The following is a 16,747-nucleotide window of genomic DNA, read 5'->3' as shown; positions in this document are numbered from 1 at the left end:
AGGGGCTGCCCTCGCTTTCCCCGCTGATGCGGGTCCTGGATAACGGGGTGAGCCCGGGATCGCGGGGCGGTGTGTGATGGCCAGGCGCGTTTGGGACAGGTACCCCCGATCCTCCCCGGGAGCTCATTCGCCCCCTTTCCAGCCGTTTGTGGATGTTTCCTTATCACGGTTCGTTCTGTTTGATGGGTCATAAGCGAGGGGAAAAAAACCCGTAACATTTTTGAAAATTGGGTAGCCTTACCGCCTTACTAGATCCTTTAATCCCCGCTTATTAAATAATCGCTTTTAGCAACCTTTTACCAGAGGGGTGGTTGGTTGTTTTTTTTTTTTTTTTCAAAAGACACAAATGTGGAGCCTGTCATCCTAATTTTACTCAGAAACGTCTGGGCAAGGTACAGAATTGCCCACGGGGCATTAGATTACTGTACAGACATACCGTAATCTTGTGTGCTTGGAAAAAAAGGGGGAGGAAGGAAAAACTTTCCTTCCCCAGCCAAAAATAACTTCAGCGTCAATAAAAAGGTGATTTTGGAAATGTCACACGCTATATACTTGCAGACTAAGTTGCTTTGGAAGTGAGGTCCATCTCCGTACTGAACTTAGGCTGCATAGTGTGAAAGAGTGCTGATGCTCTAGCAGTGTGAGTGAGGAGTACGAGTGATACCCAGGTAAATGTGCACAGATTTTTGTGCTCTTCTGTACATCTCTGAGCTCAGACCAAGTTTTCAGAGTCTCTCAAGCCAAACTTTGGGAAAGGTCAGAGTTAAGTTTCCAAAGCTGCTGCCAGTTTCTCCATGTCATGGAAAGACAAGGAAAAAAGAAATTGTGTTAGACGTGGGTCGACAAAGGTAATCCATGGCTTTGACAATTCTGATGTGAATCTGATGGCTTTTTTTCTTTTTTAAACTGTGTCTCAAACAAATGACTGATCTGAAGTCTGAGATAAAATTCATTTCTCTTCTATCTACTCCACCTCTGATCAGTCCAGGTAGACTTTATACCTGCCTGGAGAAGCTGTTACTCTGAGCAGAAAACATCAGGCACTCGAGGGTAGAAGAGCAGAGTCACTGTTAGTCCAAGCTCACAAACTGCTTTCAGACTGTCCATGGCCAAGCAACACTTGTATCCCAGTAGCAAAATAATGGTCCTGCATAGTTATACAGTGTCCTGATTTCTTCTATGTAGCCCAGTGGCACTGCAAGATAAGTGGACTGATAAGTGGACTGATAAGGTGGCTCAAAAGGGGGAAGTCTTCCCTGCTCTGTAATGGTTCCTTTGCCCTGTCTTGTGGGAATGAGGATTTTGGTTTTGGTTTGTGATTACTTAATTCTAGACAGAGAAAGAGCAAGCCATTAAAAAATAAATAAAAAGAGAAGATTGAGGGGTTTGGCCTCAAAAACTTTCTTGTTGGATTACAGTGTTTACTTTCCCTGGGAAATGTGAAGTAGTTACTTACACTGTTTAACTGGGGCAAACATTCTTAGATCTATTTCTTATCCCTAGAGTAATATACAAAGAAAATACCTGCACATTCAGTCTTTGTTCTTTCTGTATTTTCTCTCTTTGATTTATCTCCCTATAAGAAAACAAAGGTCTTTTTTTTTTTTTTTTTTTTTAATTATATGCATGAAATAAAGGCACAGAGAGTGCTCATGGCCTGCCTGGGGACATGCCATCACTTCAGAGGAGGCTTAGCGTCCAGGTGCAGATTTGGCTCTGTTTAGCTGTTCCTGGTGTTATACTGGGGCCTGTCATTCCTTACTTTCATTGTGATAGTCCATAAGGCCTCATTTAAAGAAATAATTGAAATGCTTGTTATAGTTTAATTCAGAATTTTAACAGTAGGACAGAACAGGAACTGCTTCATGGGTCAGACCCTGAATACGTCTGTCCATCACTCATGACTTTGCTTTCAGTGTGACTAAACCCAAGGTAATTTCTGGTCTAGAAATCCTTTCTGCTACTCAATCTACACATTTTTTATTCAGACATTTTCAAAACTTGTTCCCTCCCTCTCTTCCTCCATTTAAGCTTCTTTTATTGTCCATTGCACTCTTCAAGCATTCTCCCATCTTAATACTCAAGTCTGAATCCTCTGAAAGGGAAAATCCCAGTGGATTTAAGCAGGTTCAGAATTTTACCTTACATATGTCTCTACACCACTGTCTATCTTTTGCACACTGTGTGATATTCTGTGATTATGTGGCTATTTAAAGCAAAGTTGACCCCAGGCCAGGTCCTGTTGTCCCATTCATGTACTAGTTAAATGCCTGAGAACACAGAAGTTATTTTAACTGCAATATGGAAAGATGGGAAACATTAAGCATAACAAATACTTGTGTTGGTTTGGAGCACTTCTTAGCCCTACTTGTCTAAAAGCTGCTTTCAGAAGCTAATTCCTGTAGGGGTGCAGTTGTGTGAGGGCAACACCTCAGTTTTTGATGACAGCAGCTTGCTTTTGTGCTAAATCCCCATGTGCCACAAAACTGCATCCCATCAAGTTCTCACAGGACTCCGTTCCAGGAGGTAATCCAGGAGGTAAGGTCAGCCTTTTCTGAGACCAAACCCAGGCTGTTATTCCAAGGATGGAGCAGTTACAGCTACAATATACTGTGTAGGGACAGAAATACCAGTGGGTTACCATGAGCAGTGAAGGACATGGATGGGAAAGGGTATGTCTGGCCACCAGTTCCAATGCTCTTATCTCAGGCAATAAAAGTGCAACATAAGCAAAAGGGAGAAGACATTATCATAACAAGGCTTTTGTAGCTTGGTGGCTGTTCACATGCAAGACAAAGTAAGAGGGGGAAGGAAGGAAGAAAAGGGGACTCATCTGTTTACTAAACTTCCGAACAGTTAGTGAAAGAGGAGAGGGAAAAAACCCTACATTCCTTACCTCATTTAAGCCAAAAGGAATGACGTAGATGTAAAGTATGAGGTCTTGATTATCTATTTTTAGATAATTTGTTGGGCAAGGAAGAAACCTAAACAGGGTTCAAAATGCCTGTAGTGCACAGTCCTGTAATATATAGACTTGATTACAATGTCTGCACGCCAAGACAAACAAAATAGTGTCCCTGGGAAGAAATACAATATTCCCAACCAGAAGTGCTTGTGAAAAGCTGCTTGTAACCCTGGCAATGAAAGACTTTGAGTGTTGGACCATGTAAAAGGAAAAGAACTGTCTGTACTTTTTTAACCAAATCCTCTCTGTTCTGTTTATTCCTCACTCCTTTTCGTTTCACTTTTTTTTTTCAGTATAGCAATCAAACTCAGAAGTAAATAGGAACTGTAAAACCTTGTAAAATGTAATGAGAGAGGAAAAAACCAACAAGGGGAAAACCTGTCCAAGTTTGTGCCATCTCTCTTACTGTCGTGAGTTTCGAATGGAAGTTTCATGATTTTTCTCTCATGTGTGCATGTGCAGGGTGAGGTGGCTGAGGTCTAGCAGGGTCAGGCCCAAGTCAGCAGCAGCACTAGTGAGATAGAGCCAGAAGGACTGTCCCCTTCACAAAGCTTGGGGGGCCACTGTCATTTTCAGATTGCTGCTGTAACCTGTGTGTGCCCTCCTTCCCCTCCCACACCCCCCCTGTAGATTTATATTTGTATACTTAATAGAGGGAGTGCCTCAACACTCCAGGGTAGTTGAGAAACTCCAACAACTGTGTCCACTTGCCCTACCAAAGTCTTGGTAGGATAGCAGAGTGCTTTTAATTCTGTTTTACAGATGGAGCTGCTGAGGCTTAGGGACGTTACAGGGTTTGTTTCAGAGGAAGAAGAGGAGCCATCACAAAGCATTACAGCCAGCAGCATGCAGGGTTTTTTGCCAGATTTCTAAACTTCTGTGGTTTTTAGTCTAACAATTGCTCCTGAGTAATGTAGCTGTGAATCTGTTTAATCAGAAACTGATAGTCTTATCTGCCTCTGTCCAGTAGTTCCTAGTATTTGATGGGGAAGCAGAACTACCAGATGAACAGTCTTCCTTATTTTTTTTTGATAGTTCCAATTCAGTTTGACTCTAGATAGTACAAGAGGCATTAGATACTTGTTTGGGGGTTTTACTCTTGCTTTTAAGGTCCTGCTAGAGGTTGCAGGTTGCATGTTAAACTATTACTTGGCCTTGAGGTATCTTGACTCAAGTCTACTGATTCCAAACAGTGCCACACTATCAAAATACCTCATCGAGGGGGACCTATCAGATCAGAGAGCAGGAAAACTGTCTAATAGTAAGACTTTATGGAAACATCTCCTGCAAAGGAAAAATGAAAGCACATTTCAGTGGTTATTGTCTTAGAAAGGCTGCAGAACTCTCCTATTTTCCAGAATACAGGCTAGACTTCAGAGAAGTCTCATGAAGCGTTATTGTGAATTTGTTAAGTGTTGGAGCACACTTCCTAAGACTGCAGACAAACTCACCTTTGGAATTGTACCTTCTCAAGCCCAGCAACAAGTGGGGTTAGAAGACAATACTTGCACTGATATCGGATCTCTGAACGCTGAACTCCTGTGTGTGGTGCCTGAGGAGAAATTTGTATTAGTGTATTGCCTGTGCTCCATTTTAAGTACCAGAGTAATTGCAGCAAGGCCAGGTGCATCTAGTGCATACAAAAAGGTAGCAAACCAGGAGCATAGAGCTTCCTACTTGTCATATTGCTGTTATCAAAGATGTTAGGGGCATGGGAATGCCTTCTGCATACAAGAGATGCGCTTAGGTCACTTAAGGGCCAATGTTAAGTAGTTTTTGTCTTGCTTATTTTATTTGGACTAACTTAACACAGCATTTAATTACTTAAATCCCCTTCATACCAACAGCAATTAGGAACCCACCTGTCTCCCAAGGTCCAGAGTTTTAATTCCATTTTTAAAGCAACATGAGTGCTTAAGAGTAGTATGCACAGCCTCTGCCTTGGCTGCAGCACCTTTGGAGGACTCTTATCTTTTACTGCTCCCATTTCTGGCCACACCTGATGGAGACAAGTAGCTGAACTTCTTAGGACATTAAAGTCCACATACCTGTGTAGGAACCCATTTTCAGTGATATTTGGAATTGTAAATGCATAAGTCACTTTTCAAGAGGCTTTTTTACGTAATAGATGCTCTCTGAGCATCCATGAAAGCAGTAGACATCTACTTGTTAGAGCAGTACTCTGGTCCCTGAAAAGTGCTTTATGCCAAGCCTTCAGTAGGCTTGATCAGATGCTCATCTGGGACTGTACTATGAAAATAATATTTATGGCAGGTATTGAGCAATATTTATTAAGTAAGGCTGCTGCTAAGTAAAGCTGCATGTAGAGGTACTTCTGCCTGTAAATGGCTGCAGCTCTCAGCATCAGTGAAGCTGGGTCACTTTATAGCAGCTCAGAGTGCAGCCTCTGCATATTATTGCCTGATTATCACAGCTTGCTCTTGGCAAGTGCCCGTTTTCTTTTGCCTTTTGGTCTAGACATTACAGTAGTGGAAACTGTCTTAATTTTAAGGAGCTCATTTTTCCACAGCAGATTTGGACGTAGCTTGTGTTTGACATGAAACAGGACTGCTAAAGCTATAGTTCACAGTCCTAGAAACACAAGTGCATAGCATGACAAAAACTGTATTTTTTTTGTTTTTTCTCTATAGGGATGAGGCCAATTCTCGCCTTTCTATTTTTGTGTTGGTTTTAAAAACACTTTCTTCACAGTCAGAGTGGACCATCCTGCCTGGAAAAGGAAGAGTAATAAGAATGGGTTTACTCGGGTTTACTCTACAGGAATGCAGTCAGCACATCAGAAGCCCTTTCTTAAGCTGGCCTCATCGACAGCAAGGTTGAAAATTTTAGCAATAGCAATACCACGAATCTTTGGTAACAACAAATCTTAAAAAATGCTGACGGAGCCTAGGAGTAAATCTCAGTTCTTCCAGTGACCTGCTTAGTTGCAGACAGAGAGAGGAAGACAGACCATAAAAACCATCAATTATTCTCTTTCTAAACACGTTTCTGATCCAAAGGGTTAAGTACAAGACAACTAGAGGTGTGCACTCTGTTTAACATACAGCTAGAAGTAGGTAGGCTCATGAATGCCCATGTCCTGTGGACTTTACATCCAGTTAAAATGCTTAGGGTAATAAACCAATTTTTACTGCTATAGAAAGATGTAATCTACAGGCAGATATCTTCTTTTGTTTTCTCTCTCTCTTTTTATACTGATTTATTTTGTTTGCATGCAGCCCAGGAGCTGCCCAAACCGTTCTCTCACATGATCAAGAATAAGAGTTAAAGTTGTGTTTCAGCCTGAGACTGAGCACAGTAACCAGAGCTGCTTAAAATGCACCTACACCTTCACCATCCCTCTTCTCCGGGGGTATGCTTGCCCAGAAAATGTCAGCTTGCCAAAATTGAGCTGTTCTGGGAGGCTTGTTGACTTTTAACCGCTGCCCTGTAGAATGGAGATGACTCTGACTGGACCTGGCAAGCATCAGCTGCCAGCTAGGCTTGGCTTCCCTGGAATTCTGATTCACAGGCAATGTGCTACCTGTCCCACCAGCCTGCTGAGGGCTGGAAGGAGCCTGGAAAGAGGAGTTCCTGAGCTTGTTTTTCTTTAGTAAGTTGGACTCTCAGGGCATCCCAAGTTGTAGCTGCTGTGTAGTATCCCAGATGGTGACACTATATTGACAGAGTAGGATGGCTTTCCTTTCTAATGAAATTTTTTTGAGAGACTTGGGGGAAGAAGAACATGTCCTAGTTCATCTAAGTTCTAGATTTAAAGAAAAATAATTAAAAAATCATACTTTTCAAAGCTGAAGACATCAGACAAGTGAGTTGGTGGCAGTACTGAGGTCCTATGTCTACATAGCTATGGTTTCTTGACAATCAAGTTGTAATTGTTTCCCCAGAGCCGCAGGAAGAAGGGTTAATTTTGGGTTTGGGTTGTTTTTTTTTTTTAAGGAAGCTTTGTCTGGGAGAAGACTGCTCACAAATGCCAGAAAATGGAAAACTGAGAACTCAAAACACACGTTTCAGGATTCTTTCTTTCCATAATTTTTTTTTTCCCCTTTCTGCTCTGCTTCTTCAATTCTTTAGCGTTTAACATCTGATCTCCTTTCATTAAGTTTTTAATTGCTTGCCTGAGGGAAAGGGGTTAAGTTTTACATCTGCTTTTTGATTTTGATGTACTGTGGTTTAATCACAGTGAGATCATATTTACTCTAAGGGTATTGTTTGCATGCTTGATTTTTTTTTTCTCTCCCTGTTGATGTCACAAAAGGCACACAGCCCTCAGACGGATTTGAAAAGGCCTTTTAAAGTCATGGAACGAGATCACACCCTTCCTTGGGTGGGGGGAAAGGAAACCGGTTACGAGGGTGAAACATACACAGAGAACTTAGTGAGTTAGGTGTGGTGGAATTTCCCAAAATATTAATAGATCTTGAAGGTAAGTCAGGGGATGTGGTCTGTGTCCCCAGAAGGAGCAACGAGAATGGCATTTCGGCACTGCTGCAGAACCCCAGGAACTCAGGGGGCAGAGGAATAAGAGGAATATGTCATCAGTGGATCCGTGCTCTGCCTCACTGTAGATGTTTCTGTCGCACACCGTGTGCGACGCCTGCGATGGCAGCAGAGCAGGGTGGGTGGTCTGGCAGCCCAGCAGCGCCGTGCCTTAGTGCCGGGCTGTTCCGCAGGGCTGGGTGATGGAGCATTAGCTCAGCGTGCCCTTTTCCAGCGGAGCGGTGGCCGCCGCGTCCCGCTGCGCGCCCCGAGCGCGGCGTTGCTGCGCAGGGAAAGGGAGCGGCCCCGCTCCTGTTAAACCCGCCCGGCGGGCGCAGCCGGCACCTCGGGGGCCCTGTGCCGCTCACGTGGGCTTTGGGATACAGCACGGCCTTGGCTGCATCAGAAACACCTTACTTAACAGCTAGGACATTATGTTTCTGGGTAATTCTTTGTAATGCCTCTCACCCCCTCTCACTAAAATAAAACTGGACAAGCCAAAAAACCAAAACTCAGTCGACAGACAAAAGAATATCATCTGAGCAAACAAAGAAAGCCTGGCTTTTTTTCCTTCTTGCCTATGTAGAATTACCATTTTGGTGCTCTCAATAGATACGGAGCCAGAGATCTTTCTTTTCAACTTGCTTTTCCGTTGTGAAACATCAGGTATGGCAATAAGCTTCTGCACTCAGGGCAGAACACTGAACTATTTTATTCACACAGGCCAGAGCACCAGTTAGGATCTTTGTTCTAACCTTCATTTTCACATTTTTCCTTTTTTAGTTCCCCCCTATTTGTTCTAGCCTCCTAATTCCTTATTTAATAGACATACATTTGGATTCCCTCCCAAGGTGCAGGTTCACTGCTTTGCCTCAGTTTTGCAAACTACTTTGCCAACTACCTACAAAAAAAATGGATACACAAATATCTCCTATTTACTTAAAACGGAGTAGCTCTGGTGAAACAAAAACGGTTCTCAAACCAGAGCACTTTCAGTCTCTCACATGTTTATGTCACACTTGAATCCCAGTCTTGAGTGAACCAGTGGACCTGCAGCATCCTGAGCAAGAGTGTGAAGTGCCTGAGCCCTAGCTGGTCTGCTCGCTGCTTGCCTACCCTGCTTGGTGCAGTATTGTGTCTGCAAAAACTGGCAATGAATATTCCAGAGCATGACAGCCATAGTGCCTACTTTGGCTTGCCCCCCAGTGTGGTCCAGTAAGAAGGGGACATTCCTATTTTTCCTCTTTAACTTTCTGTGTAACTTGTCTCACTACCAAAAAAAAAAAAATCCCAGACTGAGCAAACTCTGAAAATCAGGCCTCTCAGGCAGGCAGAGGGGCTGGGACAGCTTGGTGGGACATTGAAATAAGGCACTCACCTCTGTGCCCTGCAGAAAGAAGGTTTTCCATGTCACAGCTTCCAGGCAGCTTGGTGTACTTCAGCATGACTGACAGCCTCTGTTCTGGAGATCCACAGGACTAGAGAGTAAGGATATTTAGGGTGGATGAAGACCTGTCCTTAGGGCTCTGCGGAGGCTGTTGGCTCGTAGCTCTCTCATTAGCTGTGAAGCCAGTCTTCCAAATCTGTGTGTGGAAAACTGCCTTAATTTCCATCCAGCAGGACTTGTAATTTTTTGGGTGAGCAGTGCTTGACCAGAGAAGTATCTTCGCTAAACCGAAAACTTGAGGTTTTGGTGTTAGAAAGCAAGAGAGTGCCTGGAAAGTAGAACTATGGTCTTTGCCTGAGGAGTGAACTGAAGCATTACCATGGTGAACATTTGCAACCGGGCTCCTTATTTTGTTTTCAGCTGAGAGCTAAGGGAGCTCAGAGTTCCCAGAGCCGGGCGCAGGCTGACTTGGATGCTCAGGGCATTTCCCCTGCTGAAGCTGCAGCAGCTGCGACACCCTGCTGGTGCAGAGGCTCTCATACGTGCTGTGGTAGCATTTCCTGCCTTCTCTGTGTAGCAGAGAGAGACATCATCTTGAGAGAAGAAGCAAGAGTCTGCACACAGCTTGTTGCTGGCAATGAGTTGTTTCAGGTCTGAGCGTGGATGGAGGCTGTTATGGCCAAGCGGTGCTGTTTCGTAGTCCACTCCCCATGTCACTGCCAACAGTGAACATGCCAGTGCAGCTTTGTGTGTACCAGGTACTGCCTTTGCTGTTCATACTGCCTTCTTCTAGGTTTGAGCAGACCAGCAAAAGACATTTTGCAAAGCTGAATGTCTTATTCAGTGACCTCTGTCAGCTTCTATTAAGTAGCCTTTGTGATAAGTTGCTTGTTATAGATAAACCTGTTACCTACTGTGCCTCAAGAGTTACTTTCCTGGCCAACACAGCACAATGAATGCTTTATTTCAGAGGCAGTGACACTGAGAAATAGAAAAGGAGATGGGAGCTGAAAAGAACCAAAGTTAAACTGCCCAATGGCTCTGGCACTGAAACCCTTCTGTCAGAAGACACAACAGAGCTGAAATTTCCCTCTCTTCTACCAGTTCTGCTTGTAGGCAAACCATGTATCTCAGAATAAAGCTCACTTTTTACAGGGTTTTCAGCTTGGTTCTTTTGTCTCACAGGCAGAGCATTACTGTTGGGCCTAGTGCAGCCCTACAAGGGTATGTAAATACTTAAGCTTACTTTGGAATAGCAGTCATTCATTTTTAAGAAATCTAAAACATGGGAATCTGTTATCAAAAATATTATGTGATGGGTAACTAAAAGTGATCCAACCAAAACTAAGCTACTGGTTTGTTCGCAGACATTGCCCCCACCTTTCCTTCCTTTGTTCCTCCCTTCCTACTCCCAAGCTTGCTAAACATAGGAGAGAAGCTGTTTCTCATTTTAAGAAACAGTTTGTCCAATAATAGAAAACAGGGGTCCCACCCTCTTTTAGTGAAGAGCAGAGGCGATTTTCCCAGTTCTGTTTGCACATAAACTCTACGCACAGGAAGCAATATTAAAAAACAAGACAAAGCAGAACAAAACAATACGCCTCAGCAGCCAAGCACGGAGCAGGGATCAGTATCCTCATACTGCACCTCTGAGGGATGCAGCAGAAATTCTTTGAGCTTATGGTTGGTTGAACCTTTTCCTCGAGCGTTCATTCATTGTGGAGCTGGCTGAGAGGAGTGAAGTCGGCAGCCCTGTGCCGGGAGCTTGGCACCACTGCACTCGGCCCTTAAAGAGACCATTGTGTTTAATCTCGTAGCGTGTAATTTATTATTCCTGTGTTTGCTTCCATGGCTGTGGGCACCTCACACACGCTCGTTATCCACGTCACTGGATGTGTTTACTCTTACAGAAGTGGTAGCTCTTTCCACTGCTCTTTTTAACTCTTGCCTCTTCCCTCTTCTGCCTCAGCCTCATCAGCAAACACCCTCTTCATCCTCCAGACTATGAATTACAGAATTCTGTCTGTTCCCTTCACTGCAGAGAAGGCCATCCAAAACAGATCGTGATCTTCAAAGTATTTTCATGTGTCTTCATCCAGCTGCAGACATGTTAGCCATCAATTGCAGTAGGCTAAGGAGAGAGTAGACACCTTTGACAGTTCTGTAATAGACCTCATTTATGCAGCTGAATTTGGCCTGTAGTTCCTTCAACATCTGAGAAGAAAAACAGTTTACAGAGTCTTACTTTTTTAGTTTGGGTTCTGCAAGTAGGACAGCTGACAGTTTTCAGAGCAGCATCTTTTGCTCACAGTTGGGTTTCAATAGGACATGCATCCTAGATGCAAAAGAAAGAAAAATCTAAGGCATGCAGAGAATACAAATGGCACCTTTCCAGCTTTTATCTAATGGACTTTAACTGGCATTAAAGGAAACCTCAGACAGAAGATTCAAACTCCTGGTTCACTTTACCTAGAGAAAGCTTGAAAGCTTTACTTTTGTCTCATCCAGTGTAGAAAATTAGGATCATGGGCCCTGTAATCTGCATTTAATCTAGAGAGTATCCATTACAGTTCCAGTTCTTTAGAAAGTTTCTGACACATGACATCAGCAAAGTCTGCTGAGCCTTTTCCTGCAGCATGTTCCAGCTAAAATCCCCAGGCAGCAGTCATTAGGGTCGGGCTCCCTTTCACTTTGACCTGCTGACAACTGAGATAGCACTTTGTTTAACAGAAGACTGGAAAACTTCTGGTTTTCAGTGATTTTACATAAGATGCTTTCTACTGCACTCATGAGCCCAAGGTTAGGAGGAATTTAAGCTTTTTGAGAACAAATGTGGGGTTTTTTTGTTTTGCCTGTACAGAGCATTAACACGGTGGGGGCCTGACCCTGGCTTCAACTTCCACACATCCCAGTATTGCTAGCAAGGCTTGAGGACACAAAAGCTGATCTGAGTCTTTCCAATCAGCCATTAGCTGTAGAGAAGCACTCCTTACTTGAAGCACAGCTGCTGTAGCACAGGGGGCTCAGGAGAATGGAGCTGCTACACAGAGACCACAGGGTACTTTTGGCTTTTAAGAAGAGCTCCACTGCACCTATCATGTAGTTAATTTAATTGGACCAAAGGAGAGCAGCAGAGGCTTCCATTCTTAGTCTTACTAAAAGAAGGTGGTAGTTGCCAGTATCTTCATTTTATGAAGTACTGCTGATTTCTATAACAAAACAAAATTTTTTCCCTATCTAGCATCGGGTAATTTTTCCCCTGCCTTTACAGAACTTGAATTTGTACTTCTGCATCTGTACCACTCCTTTTTTTTTTTTCCTTTCTATTAGGAATATAAAGGGACTTCTGTGCAACTTACCAGTTGTGAAAACAAGTTCCGAGATAATTTTCTCATTGCCCTTTCTCTATTGCCGATTTGTCTAGGAAATGGCCAAAAATTTTTGTAGCATTTAGTCATACAAAAAGGTCACTGCTGTGCTTTTGTCTTCTCATATAAGATCTTGGTGCTTGCTTGGTGCTGGTTCTCAGACAGTCGAGTGGACAGATCCATGCCTCTTCAGAGGCAATTAATTTCATGTAACTGTCCCCAGTCTCTGAGCTGATGAAGCCAATGAGGTGTATTGAGATACGGGCTATGATGCCCATAGAGTCAAAAAATTACTCAGATTTGTCAAATCTGTGGAGATGAGGCCCACAAGGGTTGAGAAGTATCTGTGATCAGAACTTCTTTCTGTGTGTGGAGGAGCAGAGACTACCATCTTGATCACCACAGCAGGTTAAAGGTACCTCTGTGGTTTCTAAATGCTTTCCTGGAGGCCTTCTGTGGTCACAATTTCATTTTTCTCAAGGCTGATTCTGCTGACTCAGGAAAGTGATTTTGACACTGTTTCTGAAGCTCATACTAAGCAATCCTGTGAAGGAAGAATGAAGTCAGGGAGATGCTCAAAACACAGGTCTGCTTAGCAGGAACAGTGCCTTTGCTGCTGGCACCAAGCAACTGGCTTAGTATTTCTGGTCCTAATGCTTATTTGGAGGAATATTTTGCCTGCTTCACTGCTCCATCAGTGACTGGTGCTGCTGGCATGGCTCTGGGCTATTTAAAAGGCCTCGGGAAATGGCTGTAAAACAAGTGGCAGCCAATTAGTATAATTCACATAATGGTGCCTGAGTTAACACTGACAATTAGAATCTGAAGCTGTTTTCGACAAAGGAGTTCTTGAAGCACATCCAGAAAGTGTTAACATGCTGCATGCAGGTGGTGAGAAGGTCACTGGGACAGAGATAATGAGCAACTGGGAAAAAAAATTCACATGGGAACTTTTATCTGCTCTAATTCTACCACCATTTCAGCTTTGTTCTGAGAATTGCTTTGCTGTAGAAGCTAATCAAGCTTTTCAAATACCTTTAAACTCCAAAGTATAGAAGAACATGCATTTATCATCGATTTAGCCTGCTTGGTTTGTGCCTCCCCCACCCAACTGTCCTCCTTTAAACAACTCCTCTGTGAAAGTCTTCTGTAAGTTGCACAGGCTCAACTAGTCCCTTAGGTAGATTTCCCCTGTGAAAGATGCTAGAAAGAGATGGAGTCAAAATAAGAGATTAACTTGAATAATCTGATTAGGCAGCGGCTTTTGTTTTCTGAGCTCCATGGGCTCAGCTAAGTAGCCCCATCGACATGGCAAGAGCATAGAGGAAGTGCTCAAGAAGAGGCCACTGGTTTTGACCATGCTTCAGTAATAGTTTTGCAGTCCTGCCAAGGCATGGACAAAAATTGCTCCCTACTTTATCTATATTCTCATTTCTTATTGTTGTTGACTGATGAGCTGAGTAGATGTACATAAGAGGGGATGGTGGGCCCCAGTGCTGTTGTTTACATGGCAATTCAAAATGGCAATCCTGCTTTTCCAAGCCAAAGCTTAATTTATACTGGCCTTACTAATGATGCTGATGAAAGGCAAAGCCAGTGTTTCTCATACACTTGAAAGCTGATCTTCCATTCAGAGAAGAGGAAACTGATCTTGTGCACCCCATTTCAGCACTACATGTCTTGGGAAATGCAAGTTTGCCTACCTTTTATGTGACATCTGAGCTTATCCCCCTTCCATCCACCACTCAGCCCTGCACACAATCTGCTGCACTGAGCAAGGTCAGATGAAAGTCTCTGTCTCAAGGAAGCACAGGGATGGTGGGAAAACATGAGTGTGTCAACAGGGAAAGATATAACAAGTGAGGGACAATAAAAAAAAAGTTCTGATATGTCCAAGGAGGAGGATAAATATGACAGATAAAAACACTAAACTGTACTTGATGCTATTCCTTTGACGGAGGAAAGACAAATCTTTAAGACAGCTGCATATCCTTTTTGGTGGATTAACACCATTTCAGTTTGTGTACTGCATCCAAATATTTCAGATTGAACACTCCAGATCCAGGGCTCTGTATATTTTTTCAAGTGCTTACAATTAGATTATAACCATCTCTGCTGACTGCCTTCACTGAAAATCAGGCAGTCATGGAGCAGCTGTTTCCAACACATCTGGAAATATCACCAGAGCCAAGAAATTAAATCTTCATGGCCTTTTTGAGGGGTCCAAGAATGCTAGTGCAGACAGCCTGCCTACTTTCCATTGAATACCTTGGCCAGTTACTCAGAACTGGATGTGCCATACAGGCCTGCAAAGAAAGAGGAAAGGGAGGTAGTTCCATCTGTGAGAGGAGGTGGTACTTATTAGTAACACATCACAGCCAACAACCTTACATCAACTCAGAGCTGTCTTAAAACTTCATGGCAGAGGTACTGCTGGGAGTAGAACCCCAACAGGACAGAGGTCAGGGCAAACTGCAAAGCCTGCCTGAAACACGGGGCAAATGCTTGGGGGTAGTAGAGCTGTGTGAAGTTCCTCATGTTAATGGTACTGCCCCACTTGACATTATCAAGCAAAATGCATCTAAGAGTGCTTAAACTATGTTGACACAAGTCAAAGACACTCCTTGGCTGCCCTAAGACTCCTCCTAAGTTACACACAGAGGCACTTTATGGTGCTGGTTGGCACCTACAGTCTTACATTCTTTGGCTTGTAACAGACCCCCAGAGATGGGCACTGCTTCCCTCATGGCACAGGCATGACCCCACTTGGAGTCACTGGGCACATTATTTTTTTAAATTATATTTTTCTCTTCAAGATCTCAGAGGACTCAGAGGAACCATGTTCTTTGAAGTTGTTTTGGAGGGGTTTTTTTGTGGTGGTGGTTTTGAGGCAGCAGGGGAGGAAGTGTTTTACCTATTAAGCTACTGCTATGCTGTGTTGTGTCCCTGAGGAAGTTTGCACAGAGTGAGAAGGCACAAAGCTACATGCAAAGATGAGCATTGTAGCTCAAAACCTGTGACATTTTGTCAACTTGTATTTTAGATAGCTTTTCTTACCAGGTGGTCTAAAGATCCATCACTTTAAGGCACCTGCAGGTGTCAGCTAAGAAAAGCCAGGCCACTGTCTTTACACTAATGGGATCTGCACCTCCATGGAAAGTCTTTTGGGACCCCACAAGTGTAAAAATGTTTGGCAAAAACCGCTCTGGATTACTCACTCCTTTTGAGTCTTGTTCAGGGTTTATTTTTAATGGCAGCTAGCTGGCTGCAGCAGTACACAGAGCACGTTTGTGGGGAAATCAGTGTCAAGAGATGAAGGTACAAGCCCCTCATTCACAGGAAGAGCACCTCAGTGCCAAGAGCAGAACTCTCCTGACTTTCTGTCTGTTCAGGTGACTAGGCCGTATAAAGAGCTTCTATCTGAGCCACTGTTACTGGAAAATTTCTCACTAGTAGTGTTAATAATGCATAAGCCTCTCATTTCTCAAACTTGGGACAGAGGAATCCTGTGCTGCATGATTTTCCATGTTATTTTGATTTCCTGCACACTTACTTTTCAAATTCAGTTCTTATTTCTTATCACCTAGAGTGTGCTTGAAGATATAGAAAAATTGTTTGTTGATTTGCTATTCTTGCCCTTCTTTCTCCACAGAATCTTATGGCAAGAGCCCTCTATGACAATGTCCCTGAGTGTGCAGAAGAGTTGGCCTTCCGCAAGGGAGACATCCTGACGGTGATAGAACAGAACACCGAGGGCCTGGAAGGATGGTGGCTCTGCTCCTTACACGGCCGGCAAGGCATCGTCCCAGGCAACCGTGTGAAACTCCTGATAGGTCCCGTGGTACAGGACTGTCCCTCTGGCCAGGATATGCCCAGCTCAGGATTGATGAATCAGCCCTTCAGCCACCAGAAGATCTACCAAGTGCCAAGCTCACAGGCCTCAGCACGGGACCCTGTCTACCAAGTGCCACCTTCCCACCAGAATCAGGGAATTTACCAGATACCCACTGGTCATGGTCTGGTGGGACAAGATATTTACCAGGTGCCACCCTCCGTGCAGAGGTGTATTGATGGTCCAGCTGTGATTAACAAGGTGTGTGCATTTGCTCTTACTTCATAGCTCCAAAGCAGCTCACTTGTGCTGAGAGAAGTACGTGGTCTCAGGTTCCTCCCAGGCTGGAGCGCATTTGGCCTGTGGCGTTCTTGCATTGTGTGTTCAAAAGAGCTGCTGCAGCAAGATGAACTCTCCCACTTATTAATGAACAGTTACATCATCTGCCCAAGTAATTTTTGTTTAATTAAAAATTATATACTGGCTTGATGGAGAAGTCACAGTGGGTCTAAACTACAAAGAGGAATCAATGATTGATGAGACAAGGGCCATATTTCTAAGAGTGAGGGAGCAAGAGGATGGTGATAATGAGGGATGTTTTAATACTGAACCTAAATCTTTTAAGAGTGCACTTGATGTTTATCTACAGTTAAATTTCTTGGTTGAAAGTGAGAGCTGCTGCAGCTCCATGATGCAGC

General features: G+C 43.6%; 1 protein-coding gene and 1 long non-coding RNA gene across 6 annotated transcripts in view; one reads left to right on the top strand and one right to left on the bottom strand.

Moving 5' to 3' along the window:
- The window catches only part of NEDD9 (neural precursor cell expressed, developmentally down-regulated 9), a 73,235-nt gene that overhangs the window by 35,436 nt on the left and 21,052 nt on the right, over positions 1-16,747 (top strand). The window contains exon 3 of the mRNA XM_008630924.2: positions 15,870-16,310. Coding sequence (XP_008629146.2) covers positions 15,870-16,310 — 441 coding nt within the window. The remainder of the gene's footprint in view (positions 1-15,869; positions 16,311-16,747) is intronic.
- The window catches only part of LOC108445808, a 26,792-nt gene continuing 10,051 nt past the window's right edge, over positions 7-16,747 (bottom strand). For 2 of the 5 annotated variants that reach the window (XR_001860782.1, XR_001860781.1), the window contains 4 exons: positions 12,209-12,968; positions 8,841-11,184; positions 4,417-4,517; positions 7-1,195 (listed from right to left, as the gene is read on the bottom strand). This is a non-coding gene — a long non-coding RNA (uncharacterized LOC108445808). The remainder of the gene's footprint in view (positions 1,196-4,416; positions 4,518-8,840; positions 11,185-12,208; positions 12,969-16,747) is intronic. The other 3 variants (XR_001860784.1, XR_001860783.1, XR_001860785.1) reach the window with 3 other exon arrangements.

This window comes from Corvus brachyrhynchos, unplaced genomic scaffold, assembly GCF_000691975.1.
Source record: "Corvus brachyrhynchos isolate BGI_N302 unplaced genomic scaffold, ASM69197v1 scaffold43, whole genome shotgun sequence".
In the NCBI taxonomy this organism is placed as follows: Eukaryota; Metazoa; Chordata; class Aves; order Passeriformes; family Corvidae; genus Corvus; species Corvus brachyrhynchos.
The sequence above is the reverse complement of the archived record's forward strand: the minus strand, read 5'-3'. Positions and strand labels throughout refer to the sequence as shown.